The 15,928-nt window shown below is 37.8% G+C and overlaps 1 protein-coding gene across 9 annotated transcripts in view; it reads right to left on the reverse strand.

Moving 5' to 3' along the window:
* The window catches only part of ATE1 (arginyltransferase 1), a 171,364-nt gene that overhangs the window by 124,791 nt on the left and 30,645 nt on the right, over nucleotides 1-15,928 (reverse strand). For 4 of the 9 annotated variants that reach the window (XR_003797048.1, XM_029245396.1, XM_029245392.1 and 1 more), the window contains 3 exons: nucleotides 13,971-14,200; nucleotides 11,951-12,079; nucleotides 10,906-11,034 (listed from right to left, as the gene is read on the reverse strand). Coding sequence is in view for 8 of the 9 variants with exons in the window: in XM_029245396.1 (XP_029101229.1) it covers nucleotides 10,906-11,034; nucleotides 11,951-12,079; nucleotides 13,971-14,200 (488 nt within the window). In the remaining variant the exon portion in view is untranslated. The remainder of the gene's footprint in view (nucleotides 1-10,905; nucleotides 11,035-11,950; nucleotides 12,080-13,970; nucleotides 14,201-15,928) is intronic. The other 5 variants (XM_029245400.1, XM_029245393.1, XM_029245397.1 and 2 more) reach the window with 2 other exon arrangements.

Genomic DNA, 15,928 nt, shown 5'->3' on the forward strand with positions numbered 1-15,928 from the left:
TTTAAAGATTTCTTTAAAAAAGAGTAAATGGTAAGTAACATTGTCAATGTTATGACTATCTACAAACAAATAGAGAATAACTGTCTGGCGTTATTCAATTGAGTACTTGTCGCCTAGGATAACACTTCCACTATCTTCATCCATGGATTCAAAGACTGCTGCGTTTTAAACAATCTGAACAGAAACTAAGATGATGGGCTCTGTAATCTACGCCAGAAAAGTGGCTCCAGCGTTGACAAAGACATCTAGCAGGTGATAAACTATTTTCATCTCCCATGATTATGTTTTCTTGTCACTAACTTGTGAATGTGTGACACAGCAGAAGGGAAAATGAAAACACGGAACGCGGGTGACCATGAAGCCTGAGAACCTCGGCTGTTTAATTAGATAGAGAACGGCATGCTCACAAAAGGAAATCCTTTGTAGTACAGACCTATAATAGGGACTTACTAAAAGTAGGCAGGTGTCCACTGCAGATAACAAAGCCACAGAACAAACAGTTCAAGAAGGGTTCTTGTCAACACAATGGAAGAAGAATAAAATCAGAGGAGTCACAGCCCATGAGAGGTGCTGCCCAGGCCCTCACCCTAGCCACAGGGGTGGTCAGCAATGAAGAGGGGGTACGTAACAATGATGCCACCAGAGGGCCCTCCCTGCATGACACTAGACACGTCCAATACACTGCCACACAGTGACTTATGAGCACATCACTCAAGCCAGGTTTACTTTCTATACCCCCTAACTATGTTTCAGGTAAAAGACTCGACCTCACATAAAAAGGAGAGATAGGAATATATATTTCTCTAAAATTTAAATCAAATTTCCTTTAATTCTAAAACAATGCAACTATGATATGATACGCACACATATACACACAAAATCACATAACATGTTTATCCTGCAATGAGGAGGAAAAGGGGCATGTAAGCCTGCCTCTTTAGTGCAAGCAGACTTCTTATAGACCAGACAGGGTCTAATTTCTCACTGCTTAAATATTTTATTAAGGCAATAACCTGGATTCAGTCACTAAATTTAACAAGGAAGATTCATATTCTCATTGAGAAAAGTGTTATGAGTCATTAAGCATACTCTTAGATCATTTTTAAGCCTCATAATTTACGTTGTTAATAATATTCCTGGTTATTAGGGATAATAACAGTACATCATCTTCATCACCCCTTAGAACCTTTTTGCTTACTCCCTTCCACTTCTGTGTTACCACCAGCATCAGTCTCTCACCTGTTTCATTAAACTATATAAAGTAAACTACAAAATTCTTTATACACATTTCAGCCTATGATCACAGAAGTTATCCAAAATAAGACACTCTTCCTAACATCTTTTCAATACTTTAAAAATTAATCAAGGATACAAAAACAAAAAAACACAAAAGTTTGATACCACGCTCTTTTGGGGGTGCTGTGGAGAAAGGCACTCTCATGCTCTGGAGCACAGAAGAGTACAACTGTGGAGGAAATGCGGCAATATCTAGCAAAATTCTATGAGCTTTTGTCTTTTGATGCACTATGTCAGATCAAGCAAAAAAGTACACCTTCACACAAATGCAAAATGACAAAATTACACTACCTATAACGGCAAAAGATTAGAAACAAGCCAATCTTAATAGGAGATTGCTTGAATAAACTATCGTATGTCTACTCAAGAAAAAATATGTGGTGGAAAAAACAAAGAATGAGGGCGATCTCTATGATATCATAGGAGAGGAATCCCTAGGATATGTTTTTAGAGAAGAAAGGTGCCAAAGAGTGTACGCAGAATGTTCTTCTTGGTGAAAGAAAGGAGGAAAAATAAGCTTATTCATATGTATTTGTTTATTTTTGGAAAAACAAACAAAACTCTAGAAGGATAAACCAGACACTAGGGGCTTCCCTAGTGGCGCAGTGGTTAGGAATCCGCCTGCCAGTGCAGGGGGAACGGGTTCGAGCCCTGGTCCGAGAAGATCCCACATGCCGTGGAGCAACTAAGCCCGTGCGCCACAACTACTGAGCCTGTGCTCTAGAGCCCGTGAGCCACAATTACTGAGGCCGTGTGCCTAGAACCCGTGCTCTGCAACAACAGAAACCACCGAGATGAGAAGCCCGCGCACCGCAACAAAGAGTAGCCCCGGCTCGCCGCAACTAGAGAAAGCCCTTGTGCATCACCGAAGACCCAACGCAGCCAAAAATAAATTTATTTATTAAAAAAAAAAAAAAACACCACCAGACACTAATTAAAATGGTTATTACCAGAGGGCAGGGGACAGGGTAGAGGGGATATACAAAGGGGACTTCTCTAAGTGAATCTCTCTTTCTGTAGTTTTGTCTTTGGAACTATGTAAATGTATCACCTATTAAAAACTAAAATTAAATTAAGAAGCCAACTCCAGGGCCTCCCTGGTGGCGCAGTGGTTGGGAGTCCGCCTGCCGATGCAGGGGACGCGGGTTCGTGCCCCGGTCCCGGAAGATCCCACGTGCCACGGAGCGGCTGGGCCCGTGAGCCATGGCCGCAGAGCCTGCACGTCCGGAGCCTGTGCTCCGCAACGGGAGAGGCCACAACAGTGAGAGGCCCGCCAACCGCAAAAACAAACAAACAAAGATCATCAGTGGATACTAAAACCACGAGATGAAAGGCTGTTGACGAAGGGGACATTCATCTGTGCAGAAGTAACTCTCCTACAGATAACTTGCTAAACACAGGGAAAATCTTATCCTTACAATGAAGACATCTAGACGTTACCTCCTTAACCTAGTGTTTGAAATTAGCATCAATACTGGGACAACCCATCATTATATAACTTCTGACATGATACGATATACACAAAATCACCTATGAAGCATATTTGTCAAAATTGTTTAACCTGAATCAAGGTTTAGACTTAATTTTCAGTCTACAGGAAATCTGGGCAACAAAGAAGCTAAATTAGACCAGGAGGAAAGATTCGGACAAATACAGAATGTGGGACATTCTTTAAGATAACTGGCCTGGACTTTCAGAAGCCACTGTCATGTACCTAAAGAGCATAACTAGCATCCTGATTTAGGCACAAAAATACTATTCTCCACTAAAAGGAGCTAGGACTCACTGGAGAAAGGCTGATTCCAAACCCGGAAGAAGAAAAGCACATTAGTCTGGAACATCTTATTGAACCAGATAAAAAGGGAATAAATACTTAGACTCCCTTGAGGGGAATCCTACTGGCCAAATTTGGTACAATTTAAGCATAAAAAAAAAAAAAAGATAGCAATGGATTATAATCGAAAAATTTTTAAATCCATGAGCCCACAGTGATACCAGAAGGAAAAATGATGGGGGGCGGGGGAAGGGGAGGTAAATGAAGATAAAGCTCTTCTTTACAGAAGATACGTAATTTCAGATAATAAATGTAGAAGAAAATAAAACAATTAGATAATTCACCATTGTGCAGTCCCTCCCACCTTCCCATAACTGATTCAGGCAAGAAACACCAAAGGATGATAAAATGACTGGACAATAGGTGATTGGGACAGAGATTTTTCAAAATCTCTCAAAAATACCAATATCATCCCACAGTTCACTTTTTAAATAGTGAGTAATGTGCCTTTACAATGGAAAGATCTAATTACAAAGGTGAAAATGGCACTTAACAATAAAAAGATCTGATGGCTGCCATCCATCTAAGTGAGCAGACCTAGCAGCACAAATACAGGGCAGCCTGACGTTATGTGCTGCCTGATATGATACAGCAGGACAAAAAACACTGGCCTAACCCCTAGAAAAAACTGGCAATATCTAAAAGTTGAACATCTGCATACCTAATGACAGCAATTCTATCCTAGGTGTATACCCAACAGAAATGTGCCCATATGTTTACCAACAGACATGTGAAAGGATGTACACATGCAGCACTATTCATAGTAGCCCCAAACCAGGAGCTGCTCACATTCCCATTAACAGTAGAAATGGATAAATTATGGTATATTCATAACTAGAACAGTATACAGCTATGAGACTGAGCAATCTACAACACACAAAATTACAGATGAATTGCACTCAATATAATGCTGAGCAAAAGAAACCACAAGCAAAAGAGTACGCACGTGATTCAACTTGAAGTACAAAACAGGCAAAACTAACCTGCAGTCTTACAAGTCAAGAAAGTACTGGCAGTGACGGGAAAAGGACGAGAGGGGGCTCCGAGGGGCTGGCAGTAGTCAATTTCGTGATCTGAGTGCCTCTGAACAAGGGTGAGTCCAATTTAGGAAAATTCATCTATCTGATCACCTATGTGCATTTTCCTGTATGAAACTATACTTCAATAAAAGGGTTTTTTTAGAAAGTACATATCACCTACACCTAAAAACATGTAGGCTGAATCTGAACACTAGAAACAAATACGGAATAAAGGACATTCTAAAAACAAGTGGCCTACACTCTTGTAAAATATGTCATGAGGAAGAAAAAAATTTAGAAAGACCTAGGAAACATAACAGCCATATTATAAACACAGCATAAATATAATACTTCATTCAAGGCAGGAACCTTGCTGGATCTAGTATTTTTCTAAAAAAAGCTTTCTAGGTATTTTGGGTATAATTGGGAACATCTGAATATGGATTATGATGTTATAAAATTTCTGTTAACTTTTTAGGAATGATAAACGTTGTGGTTACATGAGAATATACTTGTTTTAGGAGATGCATGCTTAGTACTTACAGGTGAAGTGTTATAATACCCACAACTTACTTTCAAATGGTTCCAGTAAAGAAAAGATGACAAAGCAAATTTCACAAAAGTTATTAACAACCAGTGAACCTCTTTGTGAACAGTATGTGGGTGTTCACTGTATTCTTTCAGCTTTTCTGTTCATAAATTTCAGAAGTTTCAAAATAAAAAGTTGAAAAAACAAGTCAATATCACAAAAAATAGTTGAAAGGTAGAAGCTGTTATACAATTTGAAAAATATAAACTAATATACAGCTAAATGTAATCTACGAACCTAGATTGGATACTGATTTTTTTTAAATGGGAATTTCTTTTAAATGAGACAGATATTAGATGGTATTTACAAATCATCAGTTTTCTTACATGTGATAATGACACTGCATTTTGAAGAAGCACATCTTATTTTTTCAGAGACGTACGCTAAAGACTTCAGGAGTAAAATGTCATGATGCATAATCTAAGTTAAAATGATTCAACACACAAAAAACGATAAAGCAAACACGGAAAACTAACCACTGTTGAATCCAGGTGATGGGTACCAGGTGGTCAGTATACCACTCTCTCAATTGTCCTTTATGTTTGAAAGTCCTTAATAAAATTTGGAAAATTTAGTCAATGCCTCAGAATTGTGATGAGACTACTGGAGCTATGGTTACAGCCCGTTCTTCAAATAGTTTAGAAGAGCTCAGATCAACTGGTACTTAATAAACATTATTAGATAACGCTGTTTTCTACAATATAACAATAAAATTCCAGCTAAAAATCCCATGTTTGTATCATATGGAATTACTGATATTTGGAAAAACAAAGATTATTAAATGCTGGCTTTATATTGTATTATACAAAAGATAGGTGACAAATTACTCCTGTTTTATTTTATCTAGATAGTATTATTTTCTGAAAATCTGGTATCTACCTGAATGATTGAAAACAGTAATAGAAACAAACATATAGAATAATTTACTAAATCCTATGCCATCTCACCATCTGCAATTATGTGCTGTTTTTCTAAAGATGTTACTAAAAAGAACTGACTTGCTATTCTGCATATCAAAGCAATCTATATTTATTTATATTCTCATCAAATCTCTCAAAGAATAACCTACTTTTTGGGGTGTTTAAACGATTTTATTTTACGGTCACCAACAGAGTAAAAATGGATTTTATGCACTGATATGGTTACAAGTTAGTATGTTGACTGTTTTTTACTTCAAATGGTTTACAACAACAAAAGCAAAAATGGATTTTCTTGAACGTAATTAAATTAGTTTGGCCCATTATATTGACAAAACCACAACACAGTGAGCTGCTGCATGGAGCCCGTAAAAAGCAGGTCAGGACATCATTTGAACTTTTCAAAGGAGGACTTTTTTGGCTTCTCTTTCTGCCTCTGAGCACAGGAACACTGGCTGGTTCCTCAGGTAGAAACCGTAGCCAGGTACAAGGGAAAACTACTATTTGTACTCCATGACAAGAATTAGGTCCCTTCAGTATAAAACGCCTCACTTCGAGCCTGAGAAGCAAAGCAGCATGTCCAAATCAGATCGTCTAGGCAGCCAGCCCCACAGACAGAGCACTTACTCTCTACCTGCGAGCAAGAGTCTGCCAAGTGAAGAAAGAATTTCTAGGATGAAAACATGGCAGGTGAAGGACTCATCTACAGCAGTGACCGTCTCCCTACACAGAACTATCACTAGGGCAGCTCACAGGTCTTAAAATTCCCTGTTAATGAGTCCAAAACTTAATCATCTACCCAGAGAAGACGAGAAGTAGGGCCTAGCTCCTGACCAGCGCGCTGCTCATGAAGCAGAGGTGTCACTCCAAGGGAAATGAGCCACCGTCCCTGCCCGCAGCTCCAGAGCAGCGGCACAAAGGGGCTCAAGAGGGCAGGCCACAGAACAGAGAGCTCCTCAGCAATCGGGACTGCATCTGGGACAGAGGGAAGTTCAAGCCCAGGGCAAGTCTTGAAAACAATGGAGATTTTGGTGGAAGCATCTAAGAGGAGGCTAGTAGTTCCATGAGGGCAACAAGCTAAACCGTAGGCCAGCTGGTTTACCAGAGAGAAACAGGAAAAGAGACAGTGAAGAAGAGCCCTCCTGGGGTCAGAACAAACCTCAAAGATGGGCCTCAAAAACTGCTGCTGCAAAGGGGACTAAATTTAATAAATCAAACTATGGAGCAATTTATGCCCTGGGGCACTGCTGAAAACAATGTGGCAAACAGTCAGCCATTAGTGGAGCCTAAGAGCTGGATGTGAAACCAACAGAGCTAAAACACCTTAACAGCATCAGGGAAGGCGACAAAGAGAACACTAGTAAGACCACCGTCATCCCAGGGGGACTGTGCAACGTCCATGGCCGAGGCCCCAGGGCGTGACATCAGAGGCTTCTCAAATACATGTGTGTATTCTTTCTTCTCTTAACTGATTTTAAAAGCAATTGTACAAAATAATATGTGTATAATTGTACTGTTGGTACTATAACATATAGAAAAGTAAGATATTTGACAATAGCATCATAAGGAAGGTGGATGGGAACAAAGCTGAACTACAGTAAGAAAATTATATTAGACAGTAACTCAGATCCACAGGAACAAATGAACAGAACCAGAAATGGAAAGTCAGGTTAATTTTAACAAATTATAAACAAACACTTGTTCCTATTCCTCTTCTCAGCTTTATAAAAGACATAAAATCACATAAGGTAATAATTATAACATATATTGAGTTTACAACATATATGTTATAAATAGCACAAAAAGGGGGAGGAGGGACTAGAGCTCAGCAGGAGTAACATTTTTATACCTCACTGGAATCAAGTTAGTATAAATCTGTAGTCACTCCTGTGAGTCAAGATGTATATGGTAAGCCCTAGAGCAGCTACTACACCTCAAAAATATATAGTGAAAAAATCATTAAAGGAATTGAAATGTTACCCTAGAAAATACTCATTCAGTGCAAAAGGAAGTAGTAAAGAAATAAAAGAACAAAGATATGAAACATAGAAAAAAAGTGAAATGAAGACATAAATCCAACTCTATCAATAACAACATTAAATATGGACGGATTAAACACTTCAACTAAGTGGGAGAGACTGTTCTCCCTCCAAATTAAAAAAAAAAAAAAAGATCCAAATATATGGTGTCTTAAAAAGACACACTCGAAACTCAAAGACACAAAGAGATTGAAGATAAAAAGGATGGTATAGAAGTATCATGCAAACAGGAACCAGAAGACGACAGAATGGCTATAACCAATATCAGACAAAACAGACTGTAAAATAAAAAATCCTACTGGAGATATAGATAATCTACAGAATGAAAAAAATATTTCTAATCACATATGTGATAAGGGACTTGCATCTAGTCCCTTAAAAAATGGGCAAAAAATTATAAATGGGCAAAAAATGTGAACAGACATTTCTTCAAAGAAAATATACAAATTGCCAAAAAACACATGAAAAGATGCTCAACATCATTAGCCATCAGGGAACTGCAAATCAAAACCTCAATGAGGGAACTCCCTGGTGGTCCAGGGGTTAGGCGCTTTCACTGCTGTGGCCCAGGTTCAATCCCTGGTCGGGGAACTAAAATCCCACAAGCCTCGCAGAGCAGACCAAAAAAAACCTCAATGAGATAACCACTTCACACCAACTAGGATGGCTAAAATTAAAAAAATAAATAAATAAAGGAATAAATGAGTGTGGCTGAGCATGTGGAGAAAGTGGAACCCTTGCATACTTCTGATGGGAATTTAAAAAGGTGTCGCACTTTGAAAAACAGGCTGGCACTTCCTCAAAAGGTAAACATAGAGTTACCCTATGACCTAGCAATTCCACTCCTAGGTATACACCCCAGAGAAATGAAAACATATGTCCACATAAATACTTGTCCACAAATGTCCATAGCAAAACTTTCTATAAAAGCCCCAAAATGAAAACAACCCAAAAGTCCATCAATGGATGAAAAGAGAAACAAAATTTGGTATAGCCATACAATGAAATATTAATTGAGCCATAAAATGGAATGAAGTACTGACACATGCTACAACATGGATGAACCTTGAAAACATTATGCTAAGAGAAAGAAGCCAGTCAACAAGAGACCAGCATTGTACAATTTCATTTATATGAACTGTACAATACTGATTGTAGACTAAGGAAATCCAGAGACAGAAAGTGGAATATGGCTGCCTGGAGCTGGGGTGCCTGGGGAATAAACGAGGAGTGACCACTGTGGGAATGGGGCTTCTTCTGGGGATGATGAAAATACTCTGGCGCTAGTGAGGATGGTTGCACGACTCTGTGAATATACTAAAAACCCCTGAATCATATACTTTAAATGGGTGACTTATAATGGCATGTGAATTACACCTCAATAAGGCTAATATAAAGAAAAACGCACAGTACAGAGTCCTGACTTACAAAATGTTATTTCATGTTATTTCTTAGAAACTACGTTCAGTGAGATAACAAATTCGCCCATGTGAAAAACAACATCATTTCAAATGTCTCTGAAAACTCCATATGAATTCAGTTAGATGTCAGGTAAATAAAATGCTATGAATAAAGTAAAAGAATTTATCAAAGCCAAATATACTCACTTGTATGAAATCAAAGTACTAAACACAGCAAATTCATACTGGTGGGAAAGTTTATGATAGTTTATACAAACTTTCCCACCTGTATGAATTTGCTATAAGCATGTGATACTATAAAATGAATCATTAAAGCAAAACTATTTGGCTACGATAAAGAAATCCATTATGTATTTCTATTTAAACACAAGGTCAAATCATGTACCCAGAGTTCAGTACTACCAATGATAGTGAATGTAAATTTAAGCCTTTTTTAAAAAGCCTCAATCATACCTTATGCCTAAATACAGAACACTGCCCTAGAGCCTGTCCAGATGTTAAGTGGCACTCATCTTTTCAGACTTGGCTCCGATGTCACTTCCTTCAGAAAAACCTCCCCTAACCTCCAGTCCCACTAAGGTGGCTTTCCTTACTAATCCAACAGCACTGGAACTGCTTACCCATCTGTCTCCCCAATTACGACTATGAACTTTCGCACTGAACTAGGTCTGCAAGAATGGACTCCACCAGAGGCCTGAAGCCCGAAAGGGGGTGAGGGGGTTCCCGGGAACACATCAAACATGTCAGGGTGTTTTGGCCCAACTATCCATACCTGGTAAGCAGGCAGGCACAAAGCCAGAATCTCAAGGGTAGTAGGAAAGAATAACGCTCAGAAAGGAATTAAGACCTCCTGGGAATATCAAAGGGAACTTCTTGCACCTTTCAGAATCCTTATCTGTAAATGCTACCACCCACAGCTATAGGTCTCAACGGGGAACTTATGGAAGCACGTCTCAAATGGGAATGTGCACACGTATCACCTGGAGACCTAGTTCAAAACGCAGATTGTGATTCAGTACGTCTGAGGGGAGACATGAGAGTCTGCATTCCTGGTGACGCTGATGCTGTTGGTCTGCAGACCACACTTCACCGAGAAAGGCTCTGCGAGACCCAGAAGCCAGCATTCTCCCAGGGAACATGCAGCATTAACTCCTGCCTTATTAATCATCTCTTTTAAGCTAACACATCCTATGTCATTACAAAAAAAAACAAAAAATCAAAACTTCAATCCTTCTGCATCTGTTGGCATCTTTCTTCCAAAACATCACTGTCCGACTGTGGAAAGTATGCAATCTCTTATTCATCTAAGTATCTCCAGCTGGAAAATACAGGCCCTTGATAAATGCATGTTAAATGATGCTCTATGTAACCTCAACACATTCAGCTTTTCCCCACATGCTTCTTCTTAAGATATATTTCTTTATTGGTCCGTCTTTCCCGTTTGATCATCAATTCCTTGAAGACAGAGACTCCTCCCTGTGTGCTGTGGCACAGTCTGGCACAAAGAGCACTCTGTGACGTCTGCTGTCTTAGCCCAATGACTGATGTGTAAACGCAATACACTCAGGTTCCTGGAGAGAACACTGAGTAAAAACATATCCTTTTTTCTGAGGGATTTAAAATGATCAGATGTATAACTTGTTTTCACAAAAGTTCAGTAGTACACAATGTAAGGATCATCAACTCTACTTAACAGATAAGAAAATGGAATAAGAAGGTTATATATTGATATTATGCTTCTTCATAGACAACCTCATCAACATAGGAAAAAAACATTTAGCAAAAGGTACCTCGGTCTTCCCACATTCATCAGGCGGGTCCTGGTGTATGGCCATTTGATACTTGACATATAAAGAAAATGACTGGCTGAAGGACGACTTGAACTCGGGGTCCTCAAAGGAGACAGGTACTAGCCTCACCTTCAGAGCAAGGAAGATACAAGCAAACGCTACTGAAACACCTCTACCTGATGATATGCTTCTGAAGGTGAGGCTAGAGTAAGATCTCCGCAAATCCACTTCCAAAGCTCAGCGCTGGAATTTCTATAAAACGAATAAACCTAGGGACAGGGTGACTAGCACGGAGCGTGAAGCACGAACTGTGCGCCAATATTCATGAAAAATTTAAACTCACAAGGGCCGGGACAATTTCTTTTTGTTTTTTTTTTCTCTATCTACCTGTTGTGGTTCTCTGCATACAGCAGAGTCAATATTGCTGCTCATGTTAATTGCCACTACCTGCGTCACCTCTACTTATATTAAGGGCTTTAAACTTTTTCCCCTTCCAGATTTTTCTCGGGTAATTTGATTTGTAAAATTATAAGTATATGAGGACTTCAATTAAAACATTCTACTATCTTACTTTTCTAGTCCCACTCAGTTGTGTACGGGTAGTACATCAACGAAGAGTAATTTATTTGTTATGAACTTTTTCTGCACATGACTTTTAAATGGAGATAAAGCATATTAACTGTGTTGTACAAAGTATGCCTACCATATAGTGGGTGTTTTTTTACTTTTTTCTCATAAATATTTTAACTTAGAGATCGCCTTTTCACTAACTCTTAAATAAATGCATCTAAACACAGTGACTTTAAATAGAGATACTTCATTTTACTTTCCATTCTGAAATTATACATGGAAGGCTCTTAACATGGCATCAGGTAAAATCTGCACTTTCAGAATGTCCAGTATTCCATGGTCCTATCTCTTTGCAGATACACTGCAAATTGAGTATAAATTAAATGTACCACAAATAAACCAAGAATTCACACAGTGATATCAAATAGAGGGGAAAGTTGCATTTGCACAGAAAAATTACACTTGGCCTGCTGACCTGGCTCACAGTTGGTTTATCAGGTGGGTCCTTGTGAACAACCATCTGGTAGCGTTTATAGACCTGGTAAGACTCCTGAAATGTGGCTTTGAACTGAGAACTTGGTGGAGATGATCTCACCACCCTCACCTTCAGAAGGAGTTAAAAAACAATGTTCATTAATTCATTTATTTATTCCATGGACTATGCATTAAGTTATTCCCACCCAAAAAAGCCCCAAAGTTCCAATATAAATATTAAAGCATGAACATATAACGGTAATATTTTAACATTAAAAATCAACCAGTTAGTGAATAAAGAAAAAAAGTTATTTCTCCAAATTATAGACTCATTAAGAAGGCAGAGGATCCTGTCCAAATTCTAAGACTAAGCTCTTAGACTGACTGAATTATGTAAGACTGCCTCTATTGTAAAACAGTAGAATACTCTTGGCACTCAAGACACAGACACAAATAAATACTCTTTAATATTAGCTGTACACAACTCACCTTCAGTAAAACAATCCAAAAGATTGAAAATGTGAATATATTTTTTGGACACTCTTTCATGCATCATTAACTCTAAACTTACAACTTTCTTCTATAAGTGTAAAAGACAACCCTCAAAAAGTGTTCCTATTTCATGGCATAGTTTAAAATGAAGACTCTAAGGTCAGATTCCCTTTACTCAAATCTTAAAGTCACCATTTTAGTCAAGTAAATAAATTAACTTCTCTGCACCTTAGTTTCCTCATATCTAAAATGAGGATGCATTAAAAGCAGTAATTGTACATAGTAATGGCTAACATTTATTTTAACGTTATTTACTAACCAGTTAAAATATGTTAGCAAAATAGAAGAGTAAAACACGAGATCAAATGTAATACAATAGAAAGGCGTAATTGGAAACTTCTTGTTTCCAACTGGAAACTTCTTGTGCCACGAGAAGTAGCTGCTCTCATGAAAGAGTGACACCCAGGGGATACCAAAAATCTATCCATCCTGGATATCGTTACATTAAAAAAGTAAAAGGTGCCTACTGAAGAACTGTTATATTAGGTGTGCCTGGTGCCCTGAATACATTACTATTTGATCAAAAGATAAAAACCTCTTGATAAACTATTTTAAGTATTCAGTAGTGTGTTCCATTCTCCTTACAATTTGGGAAGGAGAAAGTCAATACCAAAACAGAGTAGCCAAGGAATTATAAGAGTCAAAGTTGTTAACACTTATATCTGATAATATATATCGCCCTAAGATTTAAACTGCACCAAAGTAAATGTTTAATATCAGGTTTTTCAGTGATAAGTGATGCTCTTAGATTATATTAAGCTGTAAATTCAAAGGCTGACCAGTTATTAATCAGGTAGGAGAATATAATAAAATCATTATGGCTAATGTTTTAGAAAAAAATTTTATAAATATACCAAACTAATACTGAAAAATCTAGACTTCACCTGGAATATAAATCAATTTGGGAAAAATAAGAGGAATACTCTTAAGACTAAGCATACTCACACCATGCTTAAATTGGTTTGGGGGGAATTAATGAGATGATTATAGTAGTACATTTAGGACTGTTTAGTTAACTCCTAACTGCTGGCTTGCATATGTAATACCATTTGCTGCCCTGATCAAGATCAGAAAATGAGAATGGATGAAACAGTGATTTGCCTACTGTGATCTATTCTCTTTCACCACCTAAACCAAAGCTGCCAAAAATGAAATTTTAAAACAGTATCTTTTATTTTTCACTCTACTAAATTTCAATCAAGAGATACAAAAAGCCAGAGTACCTCAAATAACAACGCACTAAAACTAGAATTTTCACAACTTTAGTAGCCAATTGCCTACTTTTTAAATCCTAAAGAAAAACAAAAAGGTTTTTCTAAAGTACCAATTAACTTAGTAAATATAAATGCCACTCCGTCCCAATTCACTTTAATTTCCCATTATATAAACAGCAAAACATCAACTGTATGATCTCAAGTGAAAAAAAACAAAGTAGCTAACAAACAAACAAAAAACACCTTCCAAAGTACCTCAAACTTGTGTGACGCACTCTCTGGTAAAGATTCAAAAATTAAATCTTCAAGTGACTTGGGCTGGTTGGATTTAGCCTTTGGTGGGAACAAAGACGGTGGCTGACACCGAACCTGGCAACCCTCCAGTTCTCCACCTGGGTTCTGCTGCATGAGTTTTAACCTTTTCCTTTCTTTCCGGATTTCCTTTGCTTTTCGACATGGAGGCTTACTCAAATCTGCCCCTTTGCCTAAAAAAGAATTTCAAAATATTAGACCAATCACTTTTGGCTCTAGAAATATTTTTTAAAGGTCTCAAACGTTCCACAAAATCAGTACAAAGAGTTCCAACTGCTAGGTTAGCTTCGGGCAGACGTTTCAGAGGCTCATGGTGTAGACCCCTAAGTTGATCTTTAAATTCTACCTTCGAAGAAGAACTGCCAGAGAAAGTAAATAGTAACAGAAACTTTTCAGGCAGCTCTTACTGTTGAAACATTTTCTTTTACATATTCATCCACTTCTCTGCCTTTGTAAAAGGAACATAATCAAATACCTTCTGCTTCACGACACTGCTGTCTCCAGCCCATGTCTGAGGGACATTTCTCTGAAACCTAAGCATTTATCACTGGTGACAGAGATAAATGCTTAGGAACCAGGTGTGAATGAGGACTGATCCCAGAACATACTCCGGCAGGTTTTTTTTAATGAAAAAATATCCTTGCTTAGTTCAAGATATTTGTGTCCTTCTCTATCTAACTGAGGGGGGGGGGTCTCATTAGTTTTGCTCCAATTTGAGCTTTGTTTTAATTAAAAGAGCAAATATCAAACTGATAATCCTTTAAAATATAACAATTTTTCCTATTATAAACCACAAATTTTAGTGAGTACCCTTTAATCTAGGAAGTTGTTTTCAAGGAATCTATCCCAAGAAAATCATAAGAGATAGAGGCAAATAATGAACACAAATGAAAACCTCAAAGTAATCTAAATGCTCAATTATAGAATTACACAATTTTTAAAATAAGCAACAGAATATCAAACAGCCATTTTAAATGCTGTAGAAATTTTAGGGGATTTGTCATTATTCAATGTTAAAACATGGGCTTCCCTGGTGGCACAGTGGTTAAGAATCCACCTGCCAATGCAAGGGACACGGGTTCCAGCCCTGGCCTGGGAAGGTCCCACATGCCGCGGAGCAACTAAGTCCGTGCGCCACAACTACTGAGCCTGTGCTCTAGAGCCCACAAGCCACAACTACTGAAGCCCACGTGCCTAGAGCCCGTGCTCTGCAACAAGAGAAGCCACTGCAATGAGAAGCCCGCGCACCGCAACGAAGAGTAGCCCCCACTCGCCGCAACTAGAGAAAGCCACGCACAGCAATAGAGAACCAAAGCAGCCAAAAGTAAATAAATAAAATAAATTTATTAAAAAAAACCATTATGTATAAATATATATAATTAAAATATTTAGGAAAAAACCTGGAAAGAAATATATCACCATGTTAACAGTCATTTTACTTGGGTTTAGAAATTTAAAAAAAGGACTTTCCTCCTTTTTTTTGTAGTGTTCTCTTTTCTCCAATTTTTCTAACACTAAACATAACTTTGTAATTTTTTTAAAAGCCACTAATTAAATAAAGAAAAACGCTTTTTTAAAAATTCAGGATCCTGAAACAGTATTCACAAATCATATAAAAGTCAATTTTACAGAGAAGAAAATTAAGACGTAGAGTGTTAAGGGACTTGTCAGAGACCAAGACCTGGTCAAAAGAAACTAATTTGATGAGAAAACAGTGATAGTGAGACCATATTATAATACAACTTCACTACATGTTTTCCAACTAAAAACAAAATTTACCTATTAAAAAAAAAACTCTGAATGAGTCTAATAAACCAGTAACAAAAAACTAATTCCATAATTAGCCATCACTCTGTTGCCTTAGAGAATTAATTTTCTTTGGCCAGGGAACGCGTCTTTTC

The sequence above is a fragment of the Monodon monoceros genome, unplaced genomic scaffold, assembly GCF_005190385.1.
Source record: "Monodon monoceros isolate NGI ecotype Baffin Bay Population unplaced genomic scaffold, NGI_Narwhal_1 Super_Scaffold_4, whole genome shotgun sequence".
In the NCBI taxonomy this organism is placed as follows: Eukaryota; Metazoa; Chordata; class Mammalia; order Artiodactyla; family Monodontidae; genus Monodon; species Monodon monoceros.